At 37.8% G+C, this 24,606-nt stretch overlaps 3 protein-coding genes across 4 annotated transcripts; 2 read left to right on the top strand and 1 right to left on the bottom strand.

Moving 5' to 3' along the window:
* Positions 1-472: 472 nt before the first annotated feature.
* Positions 473-1,129, bottom strand: LOC121787282 (secreted RxLR effector protein 161-like). The gene has a single exon (XM_042185998.1). It carries the CDS (start codon positions 1,127-1,129, stop codon positions 473-475), a length of 657 nt encoding a protein of 218 aa, XP_042041932.1.
* Positions 1,130-6,091: 4,962 nt separating this feature from the next.
* On the top strand, positions 6,092-10,616 carry LOC121750224 (beta-amyrin synthase 1-like). Its single transcript, XM_042144719.1, has 15 exons — positions 6,092-6,243; positions 6,447-6,665; positions 7,337-7,522; positions 7,605-7,892; positions 7,984-8,068; positions 8,157-8,746; positions 8,836-8,958; positions 9,041-9,139; positions 9,226-9,282; positions 9,369-9,415; positions 9,507-9,650; positions 9,727-9,904; positions 9,977-10,057; positions 10,144-10,227; positions 10,312-10,616. Exons 2-15 carry the CDS (start codon positions 6,465-6,467, stop codon positions 10,432-10,434), a joined length of 2,286 nt encoding a protein of 761 aa, XP_042000653.1. The 5' UTR covers positions 6,092-6,243; positions 6,447-6,464; the 3' UTR covers positions 10,435-10,616.
* A 1,539-nt stretch (positions 10,617-12,155) lies between these two features.
* On the top strand, positions 12,156-20,392 carry LOC121750168 (histone-lysine N-methyltransferase ATX3-like). 2 transcript variants are annotated; one of them, XM_042144657.1, is made up of 23 exons: positions 12,156-13,608; positions 13,896-13,951; positions 14,022-14,217; positions 14,586-14,714; positions 14,797-14,865; positions 14,965-15,033; positions 15,140-15,231; positions 15,351-15,443; positions 15,587-15,722; positions 15,869-15,941; positions 16,049-16,148; positions 16,235-16,359; positions 16,453-16,598; positions 16,929-17,033; positions 18,006-18,070; positions 18,759-18,978; positions 19,069-19,155; positions 19,261-19,317; positions 19,486-19,575; positions 19,661-19,747; positions 19,832-19,906; positions 19,984-20,084; positions 20,174-20,392. In XM_042144657.1, the coding sequence occupies exons 1-23, from the start codon at positions 12,745-12,747 to the stop codon at positions 20,262-20,264; spliced, it is 3,126 nt and encodes a 1,041-aa protein (XP_042000591.1). In that variant the 5' UTR covers positions 12,156-12,744; the 3' UTR covers positions 20,265-20,392. The 2 variants fall into 2 exon arrangements, with proteins under 2 accessions (XP_042000591.1, XP_042000585.1); XM_042144651.1 differs by having other exon boundaries at positions 12,157-13,608; positions 19,066-19,155.
* Positions 20,393-24,606: the final 4,214 nt, after the last annotated feature.

Raw genomic sequence — 24,606 nt, 5'->3', positions numbered from 1 at the left:
TTCAAAAACACCTTAACGGTGGAGGGTTCGTGGGTCCCTCATCCCTTTATATCAACAAGAACTGTTTACAAAAGTCATGCCCGATAAAGACATGATCACAAGTGAAGGAGTAATTCGTTGTCCAATCCGCACACATGGGACGGACCACTATTGGCTAAGGTTTAAATCATCACAGCCTACAAGGTAGCCCCCATAGCACCAAAGAACAAAGTTCATAAGCATAGGGAAACCACCAGGTCTGCAGACTCCAGAGGGGCTGACACCCAATAATCTATAGGACTTAATGCCTCCAGCCACTAATCATCCTTACCACAGTAGATTAAGCGACTGAGGTCTTTTTACCCCTGGGACATGCACCTATCCTAGGTCAAAATGTAAAAACTTGATGCAGAAAATAAGCTTTTCAAGTGGTAAGCATTTAGTTCCCATGTCAGCTGGGTTCTTATCAGTGTGCACTTTTAAAAGAGAAACTTCACATTTTTTCTAAAATATCTCTAATGTAATGGAATCTTACATCAATGTGCTTAGTTCTATCATGGAAAACATGATTTTTACATAACTGAATTGCAAATTGAGAATCAGAGAACACAACAGGAGGAGTTTTCTCAAAATTAAGTTCAGAAAGCACTCCCTTCAGCCACACAGCTTCTTTCATAGCTTCTGTTATAGCAATGTATTCTGACTCAGTAGTGAATAGAGCCACTATGTGCTGCAATTGTGACTTCCAACTAATACAAGCTCTGCTCACAGTAAGGATATAGGAAGTGGTGGACTTCCTCTTATCTCTATCATTAGCATAGTTAGAATCAACATAACCAGCAAGTTTCACACCTTCTTCACATTTAGAATAGCATAGACCATACTTTGCAGTATGCTTAAGATATCTCAACAACCATTTCAAAGCTTCCCAATGAGCAGGACCATGATTAGACATGTATCTACTCAAGCAAGACACAACATAGGCAATATCAGGCCTAGTACTAACCATCAAGTACATCACAGATCCAATAGCATTTGCATAGGGAACTTTCTTCATAGCATTGATATCATATTCAGATTGAGGGCATAGGTTTTTACTCAACATAAAATGAGCAGCTAAGGGCAGTGAAGCATGCTTAGCATCATACATGTTAAATTTTTTCAAAATTTTGTGCACATAGGGTTCCTGATGCAAAACAAGTACACACTATTTCCTATTTCTGAAAATATTGATTCCTAATATTTTCTTAGCATCCCCTAAGTCTTTCATATCAAAATTTTCACTCAAAGCAGTTTGCACAACACTTATGGTTTTCAAACATGGACCCATAATCAGCATGTCATCAACATACAAGAGCAAGAAGATAGGAACAAAGCCAAGGTTCTTAACATACAAACATGCATCAAAAGTACTTCTAACAAAGCCCAACTTATGCATACAAGTATTGAACTTAATGTTCCACTGTCTAGGGGACTGTTTTAAACCATATAAATCCTTTTTTAGCAAGCAAACATGATTAGGAAACTTAGGATCAACAAAGCCTTCATGTTGTTTCATGTATATTGGCTTATCCAAATCACCATGCAAGAAGGCAGTTTTAACATTCATTTGTTTTAATTCCCAATCAAAATGAGCACTTAGAGTAAGCATTAATCTCACAATAGTAAATTTAACAACAAGGGCAAATATTTCAGTATAATCTACCCCCCCTTGTTGAGTAAAACCCTTGGCCACTAATATGGACTTGTACCTCAGACCATCCACCTCATTCTTAAGCTTATACAGCCACCTGCAGTCAACCACAGAAGCACCCAGAAGCAGTGGTACAAGTATCCAAGTAAGGTTGATTATAAGTGAATTCATTTCCTCCTTCCAGAACTTAGATTTAGTAGCTTGTTTATAAGTTTGAGTTTCATCCCCATCAGTTTCATGCACATTGAAAGCCAAATTTATCAAAGCAACCAGCCCTACATGACCATCATACCTGGCAGGTTTCTTAACATTCAGCCTTCTAGGTCTATCCCTAGATAACACATAGTCATTCAAATTTGGAGCATCAATAGCATTTTGTATCCTTGAGGGAATATTTGACACATTCTGGGCAGGTAAGGGAGCATTCACTCTCATAGGACTTGCATGCATATTATCAACATTGTTATCAGGTAAAGGCACATTGTTCACATCATTAACTTGTAGGTTTCCCACATTGGGTGTGTCACTAGGAGTATAGATTGGTGTAGTATTCCAGAATGGCTGCTCCACCTCACTTGAAGCATCCACTGGATGCTCCACATCAGTGGGCTTATCTGTGGACTCCACCTCAATAAGAGGGTCACTGTCCACATTCTCTAGAGCAGGATTATCAGCCAATCTCAAACAGGGGAATTCAGTTTCATTAAACACCACATCCCTGCTGATAATGACTTTGAACATAGGCTCATCTCTCAACCAAATTCTATACCCTTTTACACCCTCTTGATATCCTAAGAATACACCCTTTCTATATATATGTTCAAGTTTGTCAGTTTTAGTATGCACAAAAGCAGAACACCCAAACACCCTTAGATGAGAAAGATTCAAGGATTTTTCAGTAAACACACATTCAGGGCATTGCCCTAAAAGAGGTACAGAAGGAGACCTATTTACCAGATAAGTTGCAGTCAACAAAGCTTCACCCCAGAATTTTTTGGACAAACCAGATTTAGATAGCATGCATCTCACTTTATCAAGTAAAGTCCTATTCATTCTTTCAGCTACTCCATTTTGTTGTGGGGTATATGGTACAGTTTTATGTCTTTTTATTCCAAAACCAGCACACATGTCATCCATTTGCTTATTGCAAAATTCTAGACCATTATCTGTTCTAATTGCCTTAATCCTTTTTCCAGTCTGAGTTTCAATCAAGGTTTTCCAAGTAGTAAATTTTCCAAAAACATCATACTTATGTCTCATCATAAATACCACACTTTTCTTGAAAAATCATCAATGATAGACAGAAAATACACAGACCCAGAGTGGGAAGACACAGAGGCAGAGCCCCACACATCCATATGCAAATATTCCAACACATTTCTACTAACATTAGCAGGCACTGGAGTAGGGAAGGTGACCCTATGCTGTTTACCTAGAACACATGTGTCACAGAAAGACAATTCACCATGAACATCGGAATCAGACAAGATAGCATGTTTTTTCAGAATATGCAGCCCATTTTCACTCATGTGACCTAGCCTATTATGCTACAACATCAGTTTATCAGATTTCGCAACATTGGCACATGCTTTTTCACAAGTTAGAGGCACAGCAGTACAGACATACAAACCACACTTTCTTTTAGCCTTAAACAAGCACATAGAACCCTTACAGATTTTCATGCAACCTTCCCCCCACTTTCCACCCATTCCAGAGGTTTCCAGGGCAGTACAAGACATTAAATTATAGCACAAATCTGGAGCATATCTCACATCCTTCAGGTTCAACACATAGCCATTCTCAAATTTTAAACATACAGTGCCAATACCAAGAATTTCACACTTCTTGTCATCAGCCATTGACACATAGGTATTAAACACATGTTTTATCTCAGTGAACACTTCCTTGAAGGGAATAACATGATAAGTGCAACCAGAATCACACAGCCAATCATTTGATGTAAAAGGACACATAGGAGAGACATTTATGTTCAACAAATCATGCACCATAAACACAGATTCATTGTCAACTTCATATTTTGCCATATTTGCAACATTTTCAATCTGAGAGTTATTATTATTATAGTTAGGAGGCTTATTCTTCTTAGGCTTGGTACAATCTCTTTTATAATGCACAGCTTCTCCACAATTATAACATTTTCTGAAAGATTTAGGGTCCCTACTGTTAGACCTGGACCTAAACTTTTTCCTAGAGTTTGAGCTTGAGTTGGAACCAACATTTGATTCATAACCCCCTCTTGATTTAGATTTACCCCTAACATTTAAAACCTTGTTGACAATAGATTTATCAGAAGCCCTTTCCCTTAATTCAAGTTCCTTAGATTTAAGAGAGCTAATTATCAAGTCAAGGGGAGCAGAGTCTCTGCCATATTTAATGGCAGCTTTCACATCACTGTAAGAATCAAGTATGACATTCATTAAGGCAATACTGGTATATTCATCAATTGTTTTATCACCAGATCTTTTAATATCTTGCACAAGCTTTTGAAATCTGTCCACATTATCATCAATATCCCTAGACAAATCAAGCTTAAATTTGAAAAGTTTTTCCAGCAAATACATTCTAGAGGACATAGATGTTTCAGTGAACAGAGTATCAAGCAATTTCCACATTTTAGAAGTAGATTCAATATGATCAACTTTTCTAATCACAGAATCAGACAAATTGAGAATAATAGTAGCCCTTGCCAACTCATTCATTTCACTCAGCTTTTCTGGAGAAGTATCCTCGGGCAAAGTACCTTCCACAAATTTGAAAACTTTTTGTTGAATCAAAATGCATTTCAATTTCTGTTTCTAAATCACAAAATCATTCTTTCCATTAAATGGAACCAAACCAATAGGTTGAGACATTTTTGAGACAATTTTAGCAAGAACACAGTGAGCAAAATAAGAACACATAACTTTGCACACAGTCAAACACATAGACATATACACTCAGACAGAACACAGTTTTCTCACAGATGTCACCCAAAAACACACAAAATACACAGGCCAGACCTCAAATCCCTGATTGTCACGAGTAACACTGGCTAAGGCTATCCCAGTTAGCAATCACTCACTCTTGGAGGGTGCAGGGGGTCACTTAGGCAGTATAGAGTGCTTGGTGGTCAGGTGAGAAGAGATCAGATATCAGAAAACACCAAGAAACCACAGAAGCAAGCCAAAACACATAGAGAAAACACTGAGAAACCCTAAGCCCTGCCAAGGCTTTCTACCAGTAGTAAAAAAAATCCCAATCCTTGCCAAGGCTTTCTACCAGCAATAATTAGAGAGAGTCACAGCCAATTTACCAGAGCAAACCCCCACTCGAGAGAGGGTTCAACTTGCCCACCTCCTTTAAGCGACTCGGCGTACCGGAATAGTCCCCCCGTGGCTTTGATGCCACTGTAGGGATCAGACTTATCCGGATTCACTAATTACCGAGTCCTCTTTTTCCTTATACAAGATAGCTCAGTCAAACTATCAACCACACGACTAATTTTATACAAATGAACTAGCTATTACAACATATTATAGCTAGCTAACTCGGACCACACACTCCTTGACCGGATGCGCTTCTGAGCCTTCGAGAACCTGCACATTTCAAGACCCTAGTTAGTACAATAGGTAGGATCCTCTCGGATCAAGTGCAGTAAGATCAAAGAAATAGAGAAGAAGCAACTGGAAACACAATAGATCACAAATATGGCTCAGCCACCCGCCAATACGGCAGATCTATTCTTCCAGAACCAAGATTAAAGGGATCACCGAAGGTTCCTCAAGTGAATCACCTCACACACCGGAAACCAACCCCAAAACACTCCTCAACACTGGATATAACCTCTCACCGAACAAACCTCACAGGAAACCCTCAAAATAAGAAACTCTAGTTTCTCCAGAACTCAGGCAAACGAAATAGTTGCCTTCACCATCACTCACACAAGATCAATCACTCTAAAACCATGAAAGATCACCGTGGAAATCAACTGGAGATCATCACAAAGATGAGAGAGAAGAGGGAATCACAATCGACACACACAGAGAGCAGAGAGAGAGTGAGAGAATGAGATTAATAGGAGGTGAGAGTGAGGAGGGGGTGTATATCACCTGGGAAGTGGGCTAGGGCAAATCACAAGCTCACAGTTATCTGGGTCATTTAATTTCCCAGGCCCAAATAATAGTCCACCATTTAACAGCCCAATACAAACAACGTATTGAGAAAAGTTGGATAGTTATCAATTTTGACTTGCTTGATTGTGGGTTTGGTTTTACTTTCCATACCTACTCCACTAGAGTCAAGAAACGTACAAATTGTTCTCTCGGAATTTACATGTAATATATATATATATATATATATATATTCCTCTCTTTTTCCCTCTTAAACTCCACAAACTCAACTCATAATAGTAGAGTACTTTATTTCTCTCTCTGTCAAACCCGCGGCTTAGTTCGGTATTTTCGAAAGCTACTTTTCCCATATAAGTCAAGATATTTGCCTATTTAACATCGTGAGTAGCTTCGATCGTTTACAACAATTCAGTTTGTGGTTTCTATTTCTCTCAATTGGTGGTTTGTAACTTTCTATCACCCTCTCTCTCTTAATCATTCTTCACTAGCTAGTTAGCTTTTTGCATCTAAGTTTTTTAGAGTTACTCATGCATATATTGATTGGAGTATATATTAATTGTAATTCATGCTAGCTTCCAAAACGAATAATAATTGATTAGTCTATTTGAAGATTAATACTAGTATTTATTTAAAAATTTGGATAGGTGTGAATTAAAGAGAAAATGTGGAGGCTTCAGACTGCGGAAGGGGTGGATGGGCCGTACCTCTACAGCACAAACAACTACGTGGGCCGACAAACTTGGGAATTCGACCCGGATTATGGCACGCCGGAGCTCCGACAAGCCGTCGATAAAACCCGCCGTGATTTCTGGGACAACCGTCGCCACGTCAAGCCGAGCAGCGATCTTCTCTGGCGTCTTCAGGTCACCACCGATCTTTATTTTTTCACCTTTTTTTAATTGCACCAACAAATATTATACTCCACAAAAACTCGTGTGATTTCTAGCTAAAATATATTATTCCTTCTAAGTAAAAGTTGATTTGTGAAAAGTGGTTATTCTTATTGTTGAAAGTGATTGTATTAAAAATAATTATTTCTGCATAGGAATAATTATTCTTATTAATATATTCCCTCTGCCGTCCACTTCATTATAGTTGAGGTATATTTTTGGATTTGATATTATAATTAGTGGAATAAGAAATAAAGTAGGAGATAAAATAGATAGATAAAGAGATAATAAATTATGAAAAATAATATGCTAGAAAAATAAAAAATAAAATAGGAAAAATAGTAAAATAAAAAATATATGTTGCATTTAATCAAAAAACTAGATAACTTAAATACAATAATAATTACTGCTATACTATGTGAACTAAAAATAGAGACCTGAGTTGTGAACTGATTTTATAATAATATGCTACACAGCTGAATCAAAGTGTGTGATTTAATTGACCCGAGTAGTTACGTACCTAGCTCCAATAATATTTATTAAGTACCAAAACGTGAGCAAATTAGTCCATATTAGTACGGTGTTGACCACTAATTCAACTACTTGAATATTTTATTAATATTAAAAAATTGTTACATTTGCAGTTCTTGCATGAGAAGAATTTCAAACAGACTATACCCCAAGTGAAGGTGGGTGAAGATGAAGACATCACCCATGAAGCGGCCACCACCACACTCCGGCGAGCCGTCACCTTCTTCTCCGCCTTGCAAGCAAGCGACGGCCACTGGCCAGCCGAGAATGCCGGCCCTCTCTTCTTTCTCCCACCTTTGGTAAATAAAAATAAATATCCTCACACCTACAAGTGCTTATAAATAAACATTTCATCTCAAAACTTACATAATTGTAATGTAGGTGATGATCACGTATATCACCGGCCATCTCAACTCTGTTTTCCTGGCAGAGCATCGCCGGGAAATCCTCCGCTACATATACTGTCATCAGAATGAAGACGGCGGGTGGGGATTCCACATAGAAGGCCACAGCACCATGTTCTGCACTGCACTCAACTACATCTGCATGCGTATATTAGGCGAAGGCCCTGAAGGAGGCCTCAACAATGCTTGCAGCAGAGCAAGGAAATGGATTCTTGACCATGGCACTGTCAAAGCTATCCCTTCTTGGGGAAAGACTTGGCTCTCTGTATGCATCCTTCATAATTTACCATTTTTCAAAAATAAATCTACCAATTTACCTAAATATATCCTGATTTTGTTGTGTTTGATGTTTATAGATATTGGGAGTGTTTGAGTGGATAGGTAGCAACCCAATGCCCCCTGAGTTCTGGCTACTTCCATCTTTTCTTCCTATGCATCCAGGTAATCAATCATTCATTCTATTCTATTCTAACCCTACTAGTTTAAGAATACTTGTCTCTTAATATATTTTTTCTTGACCAAAATGCAGCAAAGATGTGGTGCTACTGTCGCATGGTTTACATGCCGATGTCATACCTATACGGTAAAAGATTTGTTGGCCCGATAACTCCCTTAATCTTGGAGTTAAGGGAAGAGCTCTATGATCAGCCTTATGAGCAAATCAATTGGAGGAGCATCAGGCATCTCTGTGCCAAGGAGGATCTATACTACCCTCATCCATTAGTCCAAGATTTGCTTTGGGATAGTTGCTACGTGTTGACCGAGCCTCTTCTGACCCGTTGGCCTCTGAATAAGCTGAGGGAGAAGGCACTTGAGGTCACAATGAAGCACATCCACTACGAAGATGAGAACAGCAGGTACATCACAATCGGATGCGTGGAGAAGGTGTTGTGCATGCTGGCATGTTGGGTGGAGGATCCCAATGGAGACTACTTCAAGAAGCATCTTGCAAGAATCCCGGATTACCTATGGCTCGCAGAGGATGGGATGAAGATGCAGAGCTTTGGCAGCCAGGAGTGGGACACGGGATTCGCTTTACAAGCGCTTCTAGCTAGTGATATGGCTGATGAGATAGGCGAGACTCTCAAGCTTGGGCATGATTTCGTAAAGAAGTCTCAGGTAGTAGAATAGATATACCAGAGTCATTGAGTTTTAATGCCTCAGATTGAATTGAGAGTGTTTGATATTATGGTATTTTTTTTCTAAAGGTCAAGGATGATCCTTCTGGCGACTTCAAAAGCATGTACCGCCATACTTCAAAAGGGTCGTGGACGTTTTCAGACCAAGATCACGGGTGGCAAGTATCTGATTGCACCGCGGAAGGATTGAAGGTATGCAGCCTTTTTATCATCAAAGGTCTACCGTGGCACGAATGTAGTACAAACAACAATCTGATCAACCCTGTTTTTTCAGTGTTGTCTTATGTTCTCCGTGATGCCTCCTGAGATCGTGGGTGAGAAAATGGAACCTGAGGGATTATACAATGCTGTCAACATACTTATTTCCTTGCAGGTATATTAGTATATCTATATCCTAGATACAATAAAATTTTATCAATTGTGATTAATGGTTTAGATGATAAGAATTACTAACTGCAGAGCAAAAATGGTGGTTTGGCTGCTTGGGAGCCGGCAGGAGCCTCAGAGTGGCTAGAGGTGACTTATTTTCTTATTTCTCTCGAGTTGTTCACAATTTACGAAGACTACATCATTCTTATAGAGATTTTGAAACTGTATTGCAGTTGCTGAATCCTACAGAGTTCTTTGCTGACATTGTGATTGAGCATGAGTAAGATCAATCAACTACTACAAATCTCTTGACTCCCCTTTTCAAACCATGCACTAGTACAATGAGGCTGATTGAGTGAGTACTGATGTAGGTATGTGGAGTGCACTTCATCGGCTATCCAAGCGCTTGTTTTGTTCAAGAAGTTGCACCCTCATCACCGCAAGAAGGAGATCGAGGCCACTATCACCAAGGCTGCTGGCTACCTTGAAGATGTCCAGAGGCCTGATGGCTCATGGTACATTCATTACTTGCTTCCTCTGCTTTTGCAATGGTTTATGATATGTTTTGTCCTAACTAACGATGAATGGTAGGTACGGGAACTGGGGTGTTTGCTTCATGTATGGCACGTGGTTCGCCCTCGGAGGACTGGCTGCAGCCGGCAAGACATACAATAACTGTGAAGCAGTAAGAAGAGGTGTTGGTTTCTTGCTGAAGTCACAAAGAGGTGATGGTGGATGGGGAGAAAGCTACCTTTCCTGCCCAAAGAAGGTGACATTTTCTTCATGAATGAGTGAATTACATCTACTACTTAAATGCTAATTCTGGTTTATTCGAAAATAGGAGTACGTCCCACTAGAGCATGACCGCTCCAACTTGGTTCATACGTCGTGGGCTATGATGGGCCTAATCCATTCAGGCCAGGTTAGCCTTTTCGTCTCCTATTTTATTTTATTGAAGATTGTGAAACAAGAAATTAATAAGATATGTCATTTTATAATATGTAACAGAGTGAGAGAGATCCTACTCCTCTCCACCGTGCAGCTAAGCTTCTCATCAACTCTCAAATGGAAGATGGTGATTTTCCCCAACAGGTAAAGGCATCTATAAAACAAAAATTGATTAAAGCTAAATTTCATAATGGTATATATTTATTTCTTTGTAAAATGATTGTGCAGGAAATTACTGGGGTTTTCATGAAGAATTGCATGTTGCATTATGCTGCATACAGAAATATATATCCACTATGGGCTCTGGCAGAGTACCGCAAGCATGTATCATTGCCATCAACAATTTCCTAATCCTAAATGATAATCCACTTTATACATATTTGAATATTTTTTTTCAAATGTAGCTTTATACTCTTCAATGTGTAATAGTTGTTAATGTCTTTTCTTTATGCCATTAAAAATGTTATATTACAGACAATAAGTACCCCATATAAGAAATACAAATAAATGCTATTCAGTTCGAGTTTTTGTAACACTTTTATCGTACTCCTATTAAAGAATCTATTAATACGATAACAAACACATAAAAGTTTAAAAACTGAAAATTAGATGGCTTACCGAAAGATTTTAGTACGCTAATAATATTAGTTTCCATGCGGTGCAGAACATACCAAATTTTTGGTATATACCATCACTTGTGATATACTGATATACACCATACTAGTATAATTTAGGATATACTGCTATATATATATATATATATATATATATATAGGGTTGTGATCAATTGAGATTTTTTAGCCTAATTGAGAATTGAGATCCATTATTAGCCACTCATTTTTATTAAATGAGTGGTCCAGAATTTACCACATGGAAAATATTTTTACATTAATTAATTGTGAAAGGGCAGAATGGTAATTTTATCATACATTTGATTTAATAAATATTTTTTATTTTTTTAAAAAAAATTAATTTTTTTTTCGATTTTTTATTTTTTTTTTATTTTTTATTTTTTTTGTCAACTACATATACAATTCATGTCAACTACACACATATAATGTCAACTACATATACAATTCATGTCAACTGCACATATATAATGTCAACTACATATACGATTCATATCACCTATACACATATAATGTCAACTATAAGCTGTTGACATTTGATGTGCAGGCTATTGACATTTGATGTGCAGTGCTATTGACATTTGATGTGCAGTGCTATTGACATTTGATGTGCAGGCTACACATCGTAGTTGACATCGCGTGAAAATTAAAAAAATTAAAAAAAATTTAAAAAATTTTTTAAAAAAATTTTAAAAAAAATAAAAAAATTAAAAAATAAATTTTTTTTAGTTGTTGACATTTTAATACGAGTTGTTGACATTTGATATTCTGGCTATTGAAATGAAATGACGATAATACCCTTAGTTGATATAATCTACTTGTAGTTGACATTTCAAAATGAGTGGCTGAAAATGCATCTCAATTCTCAATTAAGCTAAAAAATCTCAACCTAACAAGACCCTATATATATATATACCGACATAAATATATACTATCTCCGTACTTTAAAATAGAAACTATTTTCATTTTGGTCTGTCTTTTAAAAATACAAACTTTATATTAAAGGAAGTGATAACGCTACTTTTTCTTATCATCTCTCTTACTTTACCAATTTATCTCTCTATTACTTTGCCAGTTACTTATTCCTTATATTCACATTTTATTAAAATTCATTTATAGGTGTGATCCATATTTTACTAATTTATTTTTATAATTTTTATTACAAAGTCAAATAAATTCTTATAGTTATGCCGAATCAAAATTAGAATATAATGGCGGGCAGTATTATTTTCCAAGGAAAGGTCGTGTTTCACAGCAATATTAAATACGGCCCAATATTTATTCAGCCCAATGGGCCTGCCTAACTAATCTAACTTCACCGAGGGGCGCACATAGCACTGGATACCCTAGCCAATAGAAAACAGCCACGTAAGTTCTTCCCGTTTTCCGCATGCCTAATCATGTAGCACGGAGATTCTGTGCTACCCTGGCTCTAATATTTACGACCTTGGCGCGATCCTCTGCGAAATCTTGGAGCCAAAGCTTGATCTGAAAATTTCAATTGAAATGTTTTCTTTATATCAAAAGTTGTATTCAAATTAACCCTTTGTCACATGCGCCTTCATTGATTCATTCAGACACACACATTATACTACAACTTTTATTTTCTTGGAGCCTCTTGCAGTTATCTGGAATTAAAGCCATTTAATCCCCTCCCTCTTTTTTTTTTTTGATTTTTCTCGATTCACCATAATTTTTTTATCTTTATATTCCCTAATCCACTCAATTTGAATTCATAGATATCTTTTTGTTGCCATTGGATACGGTATCGAATCAAAGGGTGATTTTTTTGAAAAAAATTCCCATAAAGGTTTTGGGTTTTTTTTTTCTCGATTTGTTTGGTTTTGGTTGTGCAACGTTTGGATTGCTTACAGACTTTCCGACGAAAATTGTTGCTGAAACTCAGTGAGGAATCATCTGAGTGGTTAAATGAGGGGCAATTGGATTAATTCTTATGGTGGACGTGAAGAATTAGGGTTCTTTTTTGCGATTGGGTTTTAGGCGAAGGACAAATTCGATTGGTGATGAAGAGATGATCGGGAAGCAGCCTAGCAAAATTGGAATGCCGAAACTCAAGCGTTGCTCAGCGGAGAAGGAAGAAATCTCTGGTGGCGACGATGTCGGGAATTCACGCATAGCTGCGGTTGATTCGAAGAAGATATCCAATCAGATGTATACAGTTCCTATAGTTCAAATAGAAGGAAAAGACATTAATTTGTCGAGTTATTGCCGTAAGATTGGCATGTCACGCGTCAACAGTAAAGTGAATTCAATTGAGGAAGAGGTCCCTGAGAATAAGCCCCCATTGTTGAAGTCATCGCTTGGTCGTAGGGAGGTGCTCCCGACGAAATTCAAGGACTCGATTTTGCATCCTTGGAAGAAAGAAAAATTGGAAAGTGGTGATGATTTGGAGGGCTGCCTAGCTTATAACGATGAATGTGCTCAGGATGTGCCGCGAAACAAGAAATCCAAGCGAGAATCCCATGATGATGACATATATTTAGTCAAGAAGAAACCTAGAATTGAGAGGAAACTTGACTTCAGCTTGAAAAACATAATTTTGGAGCCTAATTATAGTTCGCCGAGTTCTGTGACTTCAGTTGACGCCGCTGTTTCTTCGGTTTCGGCCGGAGTGGAAAGTGGTGGGAAGACGAGTGCATATGCTGGGACAAGAAAAACTGTGAAGGAGAAAGTGACTGCGAAGAAGGCAGACTTTTATGAGCCTGCTGATTTTGTAATGGGGGATATAGTGTGGGCGAAATGTGGGAAGAATTTCCCAGCATGGCCTGCTGTTGTGATTGATCCTCTGCTTCAAGCTCCAGAAACCGTATTAAGAGCCTGTATTCCTGGCACTCTTTGCGTGATGTTCTATGGGTTCTCTAGGACTGGATTGAGGGTAAATTATTCTGAATTTGTGCTGATGCATGACTACATTCACAGCGGAAATTTAGATAAATGCTATGAACAACTGCAGCTTGTGATTAGTGCAACTGCTATATTTGCTGTTGCCATGGGGTTTGATTGTCTTGGTCCTAAATGGGATGGGATGGGATGGGTACTTATGAAATTTTTTATGCTATTGCAATGCTTGAGATTGCTGCTTTCTCCACACCCCCCCCCTTCTTTAATATGCTCAATGATTCACAAAAGGTTGTTATCTCAAAACGCTGCTATGGTATGCAGGATTATGCATGGATAAAAGCTGGGATGATTTTTCCATTCCATGAGTACATGGACAGGTAAATATGAAGATCGCTTTTGTGAACTATGCTTGCTAAGGACAAAGCCCTAAATTTTTTTGATGTCCAGATTTCAGGGTCAGACTAAATTGCATGGTAGCAAGCCTAGTGACTTTCGTATGGCTGTAGAAGAGGCAGTTATGGCAGAAAATGGCTATGCAGATTCAGCTATGGAAGCTGGGCAGGAAATATTGCCTGCGGGAAACCACGGTGAGGCTGAAGAGGCAACTGGATCGAATCAGGAGTCAGGGTGTTCTACTCAGCAGGCAAGTAACTGTGGTTAGGTAGTTGTTTTGAGATAAGGAGTATGTTTGACCTTGCTTGGTTATGCTGTAATATCGAGTTGTCAGCTTCCCCTTATAATTTGTACGAGGTCAGAGTTGTTATGTATCACCGAGGGGGGTGGGGGTGGGGGGTACTCTGTCTCATATCAATTTGATTTGGTTGTTTCATGTTTTATCTTTTAATGCCTTTTGGGTTCTGAAGCATGTATTAAATGATTGGTTGTGTAGCAGACACACATGAGACTGTCTAAATTCTGAAATCTCTTCCTGTCTTACTTCTAGTTATACCAATATCACAATTGGTATTTTTCAATGTGGTGTTGTATTCATTTTGCATGGCTGTATTGCAGGATATAGTTGTAAAGAAGAAAGATACCCGAGTTTGTGGCAGCTGTAGTTTGACGTTTCCGAGCAGAATGGTGAAGAAAGTAAAGAGTGCAACAGCTAAACCTCATTTCTTGTGTGACCATTGTATTAAGGTTAAGCAATAACAACATACTTTCTATTTGTTAATCTATAAACTTCTCAACGTTAATATTTTGAATACTGTGAATGTTGTAGTTACGAAAATCAAAACAATACTGTGGTATTTGCAAGGAAATTTGGCATCACTCTGATGGAGGCAGTTGGGTGAGAAGATCCTTATATTCGGCCTTCTTTCCCTTTTCTATTTACTGACTGTTCAATTTACTTATTTCCTTTTCCTGAACTGCAAAATCTTTGGGTTAGGTATGTTGTGACAGCTGCAATGTTTGGGTCCATGCTGATTGTGCCAAAATTTCTGCTGAACTTTTGAAGGTTTGCCAACAGAGCTAATATATTTATGTTTAGTTCGTGCTGTTTCTATCTCTCCTGTTTGCGTCCAAAATATGATGCTTAGCATATGATGCCTGTATGTTCATAGGATATACATGCTTTGGATTACTTCTGCCCTGAATGCGAAGGAAAGCCAGCATCTAAATTGTTCGAGTTGGAAATACAGAGCTGTCCAATCAGGTGCTTAGATTATTGGCATGTGTTTTACCATATTTTTTATTATTTCAAACAATATTCGTTTTTGGTAAATATTTATTTATTTGGGTCTGATTTGGATCTGCCGTGCTGATGTGTACTAGCCCTGCTAAAACCATTGGGAGCAAAACACCGCCTGAAAAGCTAATGGTTGTTTGCAATGGTGCGGATGGGACTTACTATCCAAGTCTGCATTTGTAAGTTATATGTTTTCTTGACTCAATCTCTTTAGCTATATGTGCGTTCCCATATTCTGGATTAGACAATCAAAAGGCGAATGCATTTGTAACCTTCTTGCAATTTTCAACAATTTATTCAGCTAGTCTGTTCTTCATCTCAGGGTGCAGTGCATTTGTGGTTCATGTGGTACCAAGATGTATGGGCTCAGTGAGTGGGAACGACACACTGGATGTAGAGCAAAGAAATGGAAGCACAGTGTGAAAGTCAAGGGCACCAAGATACCCCTAGAAAAATGGGTTTGTTCCTAAATAACTTTGTTAATACTTTATTAATTATGATAAATTACTTGATTTTGTTCCTCCCCCCCCCCCCTACCCTCCCCTCAAAAAAAAAGATGGAGTAGAGTTGTCTATTATATACTAATATCAGTGTGCCACAACAGATGACAGAGAACAATGTCCTCGTCTGCAACCCTACACGGTTGGATAAGCAACAGCTGTGTGCTTTTCTGAAAGGTATCAAAATGGCCCTTTTTACAAAATTCTGTTTATAGTTGTCTTTATGATGCAATTAGTGTGTGTAATACATTTTAGCGGTGATTTCTTACCATTTTACTTGGCAGAAAACTATCAACCTGTTCATGCAAAGTGGACCACTGAACGCTGTGCTATTTGTAGATGGGTTGAAGATTGGGATTACAACAAAATTATAATATGCAACAGGTGTAGGCATCTGCAATTACAGTTTTTTTTCAAATTATGTTTGTAGAAGCTCTTAGATGTTAATAGAAGAAATTTCTGTTGTCTAGATGTCAAATTGCAGTACATCAAGAATGCTATGGAACAGGCAACTCTCAGGATTTTGCTTCCTGGGTTTGCCGAGCTTGTGAAACCCCAGAAGTAGAGAGAGAATGTTGCCTCTGTCCTGTAAAAGGCACGTCATTGATATAGCTTGCTGTTTCCTTGATGAAAGTTATGTGGTCTTAAATATTTCTTCAATTCAATTAACTTTAAAATGCATGTTCAGGGGGTGCTTTAAAGCCTACTGATGTGCAAATTTTTTGGGTCCATGTTACATGTGCATGGTTCCGGCCAGAAGTTGCTTTCTTAAATGCAGAGAAAATGGAGCCTGCGGTTGGGGTTTTTAGAATCCCGCCAAGTGCATTCACTAAGGTATGATTTCCAAATAATTGATGCAGGAGTGATTATTCTGGTACGATTGTCCTTGGCTCCTTGCTCTTCCGAAATCTTGGGAATGTTTTCCAGCAAGCTAGATTAGACCATTATGTTTCTTTCTCTCCATGTTCGTACATTCAAGATTTTATTATTGTAAATGAATCTTAGAATTAGAACCATTCAAGCTTTGTGCTACTAAATTTTCTTGAAATTTGCTAGTTTAGTGCATAGAGTGAAATGTTTTTATGTTCCTTCTTTCTCATGAGTCGGTGAGGGTAACATTTGTGTAGTCTGAAGTTTGGTCTTTAATCTTTTGGTGTTACCCAGGTTTGTGTTATTTGCAAGCAGATTCACGGTTCTTGCACGCAGTGTTGTAAGTGTGCAACCTATTTTCATGCTACTTGTGCTTCTCGAGCTGGATATTGCATGGAGGTAACTATATACATTTCTTTTATTTGTTTGTTTATTGATTTTTTCCATCATCATTCTTGCCCATGGTAACTCTAACTACACCCATCGTGACACCCTTGTATAGTCCTTCTCAAGATGTTAATAAAGTTGCTGTTGGTCTTGTTTAATTAGTGGATATTACCATCTTGATGCACATGTTTTCAGTAAATGAACTGGAGTCTGCAGGGAACTTATTAGCCGTGTTCTGATTTGATCTTAAAATGTAAGTTGATTCACTAGGATGCTGGTAGCCTGGGAGGGGTATCTTATGGATAGAACCATGCAATTTTACCCTGTATGTGACTATGTTCTTTATGAATTGGACAGAAACAGATTTCTGATAACATTCTTCTTCATTTTTTGCAAACAAAGTAGAAAGCAGAACTGGAATGGTCCATGTTAAGGATCACCCTATGCTCCTTTCCTCTAATGTTTTAGCGCTCTTTGAAATAAATGAAAGACAAATTTATCAAGGCTGAACACGCTAGAGTGCATGGTTTTATTGATTTTCCTTTATCCAAAGCATATCAAACAAAATAAATCACAATTGTAGCTGCAGTTTTACTGGTGTATTACTTTTGTGATCTACGGGGAACCTTTATTCTTCGCAATATTGGAAATAAATGGCGCCGATTATGGTTTGATGTGTTGTAAAGTGAGTAACTTTTTTAGATGAGCTCTTTGTATGAAGTTCATTACTAGTTAACTTAGGTAGGATAGCCAATTTCATTGATTAGTTTATTAGATGAGCTCTTTGTAAGTTTATTCTTCATGTCATGATTCCCAATTCCCCCAAAAAACTGAAAAAATGAAGAGAAGGAACGCGAAGAAAGTTAATGAGTATTGTGGTGGTGTCTTAGAGTTATTACTTTTCACCATGTGCCAGGAGTCTTCCTTTTCTCCTCCCTCCCCTTTCCTGTTTCCATTTTGAGTAAGTTTGCTCTTTGCATGTAGTTGCATTGCTCTGAGAAGAACGGGGCGCAGATAACCAAATGGATATCGTATTGTGCAGTTCACAGGTATGATTTTTAGCTATGTCCACAATGCTCATATCGCATGCATACTTGTGAAAGTGTATTTGTGCCTAGAACAAAATTGTTGTGTGTACTTGACTCAATACTTTTTTATTTATTTTATGGAAGCATCTAGTTTTTTGTGCATTTAGCCCAAATTATTTTAGCTGCCAGAACACTTTGGGATTAGTATTGTTCTTAGGCCTATCCATTCGATAACAAAGAGGAATCTAGTTTAATGTGATTTAACTGAAACATGACACACCTAGTTTGATTTTGTGAAATCGGAACTCTATGGGTGAAAGCTAAAGGCATGAAGCTTATAGCTACTGAAGCAGTAAGAGACTATATATGTGCATCAGTGTTTTGATTTTTATGCACAGTATCCAGGACTGTGCTTTTAGCCCAAATTATTCCCGAAACTTACCTACATCCTGGCATTGGTGTTGTTTGTATGCTTAGATTAAATATTTAAAATCTTATGGTATAACAAAGAGGAATCTAAATTATTGTGATTTAACTGAAACCTGCACATCTAGGATCTTATAGCTACTAAATTTCTAGCTGGTTGGTCAAAAGAATCCATTAAGTTGCATTCCTGTTACTTCTCTGATCCTTGACATTTTCTTTTAAAAGGGGTAATACGTTTCAACTCTATGTTTTTGACATTTTACTTTTCTTCATTTTGTGTCAGGGTGCCTAGTACAGAGAATGTTTTAGTGATTCAGACTCCGGATGGGATTTTCTCTAACAGAGGTGTTCTCCAGAGCCAGTATCAAGAACAATGCTCGAGAGGTGTGAGACTCATTTCGTCCAGGACTTCTGAATGCTCTGGATCATCTCATGCTGATGCAGATGGATTTGATGCAATGTCTGCTGCACGCTGTCGCATTTATAAGCGCTCAAGCATTAAGGTAATGTAATTATAGAACAGTTGCCTATTTCTACTTCAAATTTAATAATACTTACTTATCCAACCTTTTCATCTTTTTTTTTAATAGAAGACTGGAATAGAGCCAACATCTCACCGCTTGATGGGGCCTAGTCGTCACTCTCTACTTGACATAGAGCGTTTGAATTCACTTCATGAAGTAATTTGTTTCCTTCATTTGTCTTGGGTAAAATTTTGTTGGGGAATAAAGTTTACTTCTATGTAGTGATTTTAACCTGCTTGCTCCTTGTCTACCATTTTTAAGGATTCCGATGATGCGAAATCTTTTCCAACACTCAGGGAACGGTTAGATCATCTGAGGGTAATAATCTCTTACTGCTGCATATTTAGTCTACTTGTAACTCAAAGCATATTTAGTCTACTTGTAACTCAAAGTTCATTCATTATCCCCCCCCTCCCCCCAACCCACCCAGCCATGAAAATGAAATTCCCTTTTGCATTTCACCTAACCAAGTTCTTAACTATGCAGAAAACAGAAAAATATAGGGTTTGTTTTGGCAAATCAGGAATACATGGATGGGGCCTATTTGCTAGACGAAGCATGCAAGAAGGAGAAATGGTAAATACCGAATGCTCTCATATTTGGCTTATCATTTTCACTTGTATTTGAAGTGTTACAATCTTCAACTGTGCCTTCTTTCCAGGTTGCTGAATATCGTGGTGAGCAGGTCAGGCGCAGTGTTGCTGACCTAAGAGAGGCACGGTATCGATTGGAGGGCAAAGATTGCTATGTGAGTGAACACTTGAAGGCCGTGTATATGGATTGATATATATGTGCTCTTTCAGTGTCTTACGTTATGCTACTCACCTTGCAGCTTTTTAAGATCAGTGAGGAAGTTGTGATTGATGCCACTAATAAGGGGAATATAGCTCGCCTGATTAATCATTCGGTAGGCTCTTTTTTTTTCCATTGAATTTCGTTATATTTGAATACAATGTTCACTTCACTCTATGCAAATTGATGCAGTGCATGCCCAACTGCTACGCGAGGATCATGAGTGTGGGTGAAGAAGAGAGCCGTATAGTACTTATCGCTAGATCCAATGTTTCAGCTGGTGCTGAACTAACGTACGTGTAATTAATTTTTGGTGTCGTTTTTATTTATACCATTTGTTTTCGGACAGGAGGATGTTAACTCGTATCGTGTGTGTGGGCAGGTATGATTATTTGTTCGACCCAGACGAGCGTGAGGAGGTTAAAGTTCCTTGCTTGTGTGCTGCTCCCAACTGCCGCAGATTCTTGAATTGATTTTGAAGACCCTTTTTTTTGTATAGCATTGGCCCTTTAATGAGGAAAAGTTTTTGTCATAGCATTATTTGTAATTTCTAATCAAATAATGTTTACCCAATAGTGATTCAAATTATTTCTCATTCTCAGTTTTTTGTTGATAAACAAAATCAGTAGACATATCTCTACCATGATTTCTATTTTGATTATACATAAACACCAAAAAGTACTAGTTTGTAGAAGCCAAATAATTGTCTGAACACTTGGTTATCGATGCTTTCTTGTTTACAACCAGAACCAATTAGGCAAGAAGCAATGAAAGAGTCATGAAATATGAAACTTGCACACAAACTGCCTATTGTTGGAAGGTAAAAAGGCCAGGGTAGCCAGTCGGTTATTCAATGTCATTATGGAAGATGGGAGATAAGGATGTGGGTTAATCGCCTTAATTGTCTTGACAATCTATATTAATTTCTGTCACAATAAGAAAATATGTTGAAGATAGATTCCATGTGAAATGCAGCTACAAGAAAACATGATTTGCTTGGAGAATAGCGTAAGAAGCCGATGAGCAAATACATGTAGTCGACACCTACGCCATGAACTTCCGCTTCCTCGCCGGAGACGTCGTCGCCAAAGCCATCGCCGCCACCGCGGAACCCTAACCTCTCCAAATTCCCCTAGCTCGAGCTCCCCGACTTGGCCGGCGAAGGTCTGCGTGAGGGAAGCGGTGGAGATGCTGAGAGAAGGCACGAGCTTTGCTGCCGCCGCGGCGGTGGGGAGAAAGAGTGGGAGGCGGTGGTAGATGATGTTGTGCATTACAGCAATGGAATAGCAATTGGTCTAAAGCTTGATCGCAGATTTGGAAGGAGAAAGAAAGGATCGCAGATTTGGAATGAGAGAATGAAAACTGCCATATTTAAATTTCATAATATAATTTCCAAAAATACCCTTGGCATATTTTGTATTATTAAAATAAATAATATTTGTTCCATTAAGATGTGTGGCTGAGATTTGTTCTCTAGTTATACACTTAAGATTAGTTATATCTTGATCACTAACCTATATATATATATATATATAGGATTGTGATCAAGATAGAACCATTCTTAAACGTAGAACCATTCTTAAACGTAGAACAAATGCCAAACGGAGGTCGTTAGATCTTTTAATCCAATGGTGTTGATTTGCACAACAACTTCCCATTACAACCAAAACTATTATTAATGGGTGAATGCACATAAGTGAAAAAATAAAGCATGCATGGACTCTTCTTTGTTTCATTCATTCTTCCATCAACATGTGAGTTTTTTCACATGTTGAGTCCGGAATGTCGTGAAAACATAGTCTAATATGTATGATTTTTAATCTTGACCGTCATTTTTTCCTCATCCAATGAATAAAATATGTAGAGTTCTAGGTTCTACACTTAAGAATGGTTCTATCTTTAACGCAACCCATATATATATATATATATATATATATCCATATATATATATATATAAGGTGTATGTATTTATAGATTGAGATGAGAAGGACAATATTTTGCTTTACACAGCTTGGAGAAACAAGGATACAAAAAGGAGGGAGGGGGAGAGAGAGAGGGGGTCATTCCGCAGTATTTGTAGAAGTAGTAAGAGCATCCACAATGGTTTTCGTCCGGCCATAGCCCAGCTACAAACTCTTCCTGTCACATCATCAGCACTAAAAATCCTCCTGCCACATCATCAGGACAAGCAAATAGCCCAACAATAGCCTAGCCACATCACTCCTAATTATATAAAACAAATAATAATTGACAATCACACAAAATACGGAATTAAATTTACGACACAGATACGGGAAAATTCAATAATAATATTAAATTTTAAAAAAATACATTAATTAAAAAAATACACTTCATTAAAATTAAAATAACATTACAACATCCTCATTAATGAGTTTGTCCCACATCGAAAGTGGAATATAAAACATTCAAGGATGTCTCTATAAAAGAGAAACAACCAAGAATGAGTTTGTCTCTATAAAACATTCAAGGATGTTTCTATAAAAGAGAAACAACCAAGAATGATTTTTGTCCCACATCGAAAGTGGAACATAAAACATAGAACATTAAATAAAAAAATATTAAAAAATCTGTTGGACGATGCGCTCGGCGATCCGGACCCTGCAATGGCGCCGAGCGGATCGCCGAGCGCTAGGCGATTTTTTTTCGGAAAACCGCTAGGAGGTTGCAATGGTTCCCCGAGCGCACCGCCTAGCGCCGGGGTTCGGCTAGGTGGTGCGCTAGGCGTCATTGTGGATGCTCTAATGATAATGATATATGGAGTTGGTGTTAGATCTGATAATGGCGGATTTGGATCCTCTACGGTGCACAGCACTGCTGTGCACCTAATAAAATAATTTTTTAATAATAAAAAAAAAATATTTTTTTAATGTGTTGTGAGGTGCACAGCAGTGCTGTGCACCGTAGAGGATCCAAATCCGATAATGGCAGCATGGCTGTCTTTAAATACATGGTGCATGTATTGTTGGTTGGGGAATCTATTTGGAGAGAATCAACTCACATTCTTTGCCACCTTTGAATCTTTGTTTTTAATCCCACTTATTTTTTTAATCTTTTATTCCCTATATGTCCTTAATATATATGAACAGTTAATTATATTGAAAAAAAAGCAGTAAGTCCACAAATCTAGGTCTTACTATGTATGAAGGAAGGAAGAAAGTGGTTAGTTATCATCATAGATACAATTGTTCACATCCATCTTATTAAACTGGCGTCTTTAAGCAAAACATAATATCAATATTAAGAAAACATTATTTCATGTTATATACAAAACTTGTTGACGATGACTCTATATTTTTGCATCAAAAGAGTAGACCTAACTTAATTTTGGAAGCATGAAGAGTAATTAGTTAGTGAGTTTATTAGCACGTTTATTTGAGCCGTGCTCATTTCAAATATTCACATTGGTTGTTGAATTTGAGCCGTGTGTTAGTATTTATATATGAGGTAAGCAAGGGATTTGAGTTGATAAATTAGCAATAGTAGATACTCCAGTTTGGAAGCGAGTAGGGACAAAATGGTAAATATAGGGAATGTGAAGAGCGGATGCATGTGATGTAATGCGGCCACCGAAATGGGTGTGCAGAGTGGGCGATTCCGCTTTTACTACTTTTATTTACTCACTACCTAGTCACGTTTTCAAAACCACACCCTCTACAAACTAACTAAATTTGATCCCTCCAATCTCACTCCCGACTACTTTTAATTTTCAATCATAAAAATATGTAAATCATAAATCTGATGCAGCATGTTATTCCCATCATTTTCTTAAAAATAGAGATTTTGAAATGATACAAATTTTAATAAAAAAATTAATAAAATGAGAACGAGAAAAATAATGAAAGTAGTATTAGTGAAATAGTGAATTTTACATTATTATTAGTCTTTAGTTATGAATACAAAATAAAAAAAATAGATATAAACTAATTTTATAAGACGGGTCTAAATGGTAAAACGAAAGTATTTTTGGAGGACGGAGTAAATTGTTAGAAGCTGTTGGAATAAGATCGCATAATATAGGGAGAATATTATGTGATTGATTTGGGAATATATCATGCCTAAATTAGAGTAGTAATTATTGTAAATTTAAGTTTACCATATATGTAGAATACCTAGTCTATAAACATGTAATCTGTGTACCGCTTATTCATTCAATATACACGAAGTAATCTTCTCCCACAGATCTCAACATGGCCTCAAAGCAGAAACGATCCCGGCTCAGAAAAATTTCATCATAGCCGATATACCTTTACCCGACCTGTTTATCAGCCAAAACCAGCGCAGAAAAACACCAAAAAAATGTCAGATTCAGAGGACGAGAAGAAACCCAACCAAGAACAGACGAAAAGCTTAAGGAATAGCAAGAGCATCACTATAGCATTCAAGTTGAATGGAAAGAACTACCCTTTATGGTCGAGACTGATCAAAGTAAAGATCGGCGGCCGAGGGGCGTATTCTTACATTAAAAACGATCCCCCAGAACCGGGGAGCAAGGGATTCGACGAGTGGGAGGAGAACGACCTAGTGGTGTTCTCATGGATCGTGGACAACATCGAGAATGACATCATCTCGGATTTTGCCCATCACCAAACATCGAAGGCGCTGTGGGAGAGCCTCGCTGTGACTTTCGAAAACATGGCGGATAAATACCTTATCTACGATCTGGAAGAAAAGGTAATCGCAATTAAACATGGAAATCTCGATTTAGAAACGTATTACCGAAAGCTCCACGGATTGTGGGTGGACATCGATCGTTCCCAAAAGCAGCCCGTGACTTGTTGCGACAAAAGAGTCAGC

The sequence above is a fragment of the Salvia splendens genome, chromosome 1 (genome assembly GCF_004379255.2).
Source record: "Salvia splendens isolate huo1 chromosome 1, SspV2, whole genome shotgun sequence".
NCBI lineage: Eukaryota > Viridiplantae > Streptophyta > Magnoliopsida > Lamiales > Lamiaceae > Salvia > Salvia splendens.
The sequence above is the reverse complement of the archived record's forward strand: the minus strand, read 5'-3'. Positions and strand labels throughout refer to the sequence as shown.

Bases quoted from the DNA above. Each gene is read 5' to 3' on its own strand.
- LOC121787282 (XM_042185998.1), bottom strand. From the start codon at position 1,129: ATGTATGATGCTAAGCATGCTTCACTGCCCTTAGCTGCTCATTTTATG.
- LOC121750224 (XM_042144719.1), top strand. From the start codon at position 6,465: ATGTGGAGGCTTCAGACTGCGGAAGGGGTGGATGGGCCGTACCTCTAC. The intron at 8,069-8,156 runs GTAATCAATCAT...ACCAAAATGCAG, and splicing joins TTTTCTTCCTATGCATCCAG to CAAAGATGTGGTGCTACTGT. The intron at 8,747-8,835 runs GTAGTAGAATAG...TTTTTTCTAAAG, and splicing joins ATTTCGTAAAGAAGTCTCAG to GTCAAGGATGATCCTTCTGG.
- LOC121750168 (XM_042144651.1), top strand. From the start codon at position 12,745: ATGATCGGGAAGCAGCCTAGCAAAATTGGAATGCCGAAACTCAAGCGT. The intron at 14,715-14,796 runs GTTAAGCAATAA...TGAATGTTGTAG, and splicing joins TGTGTGACCATTGTATTAAG to TTACGAAAATCAAAACAATA. The intron at 15,034-15,139 runs GTTTGCCAACAG...GTATGTTCATAG, and splicing joins TTTCTGCTGAACTTTTGAAG to GATATACATGCTTTGGATTA.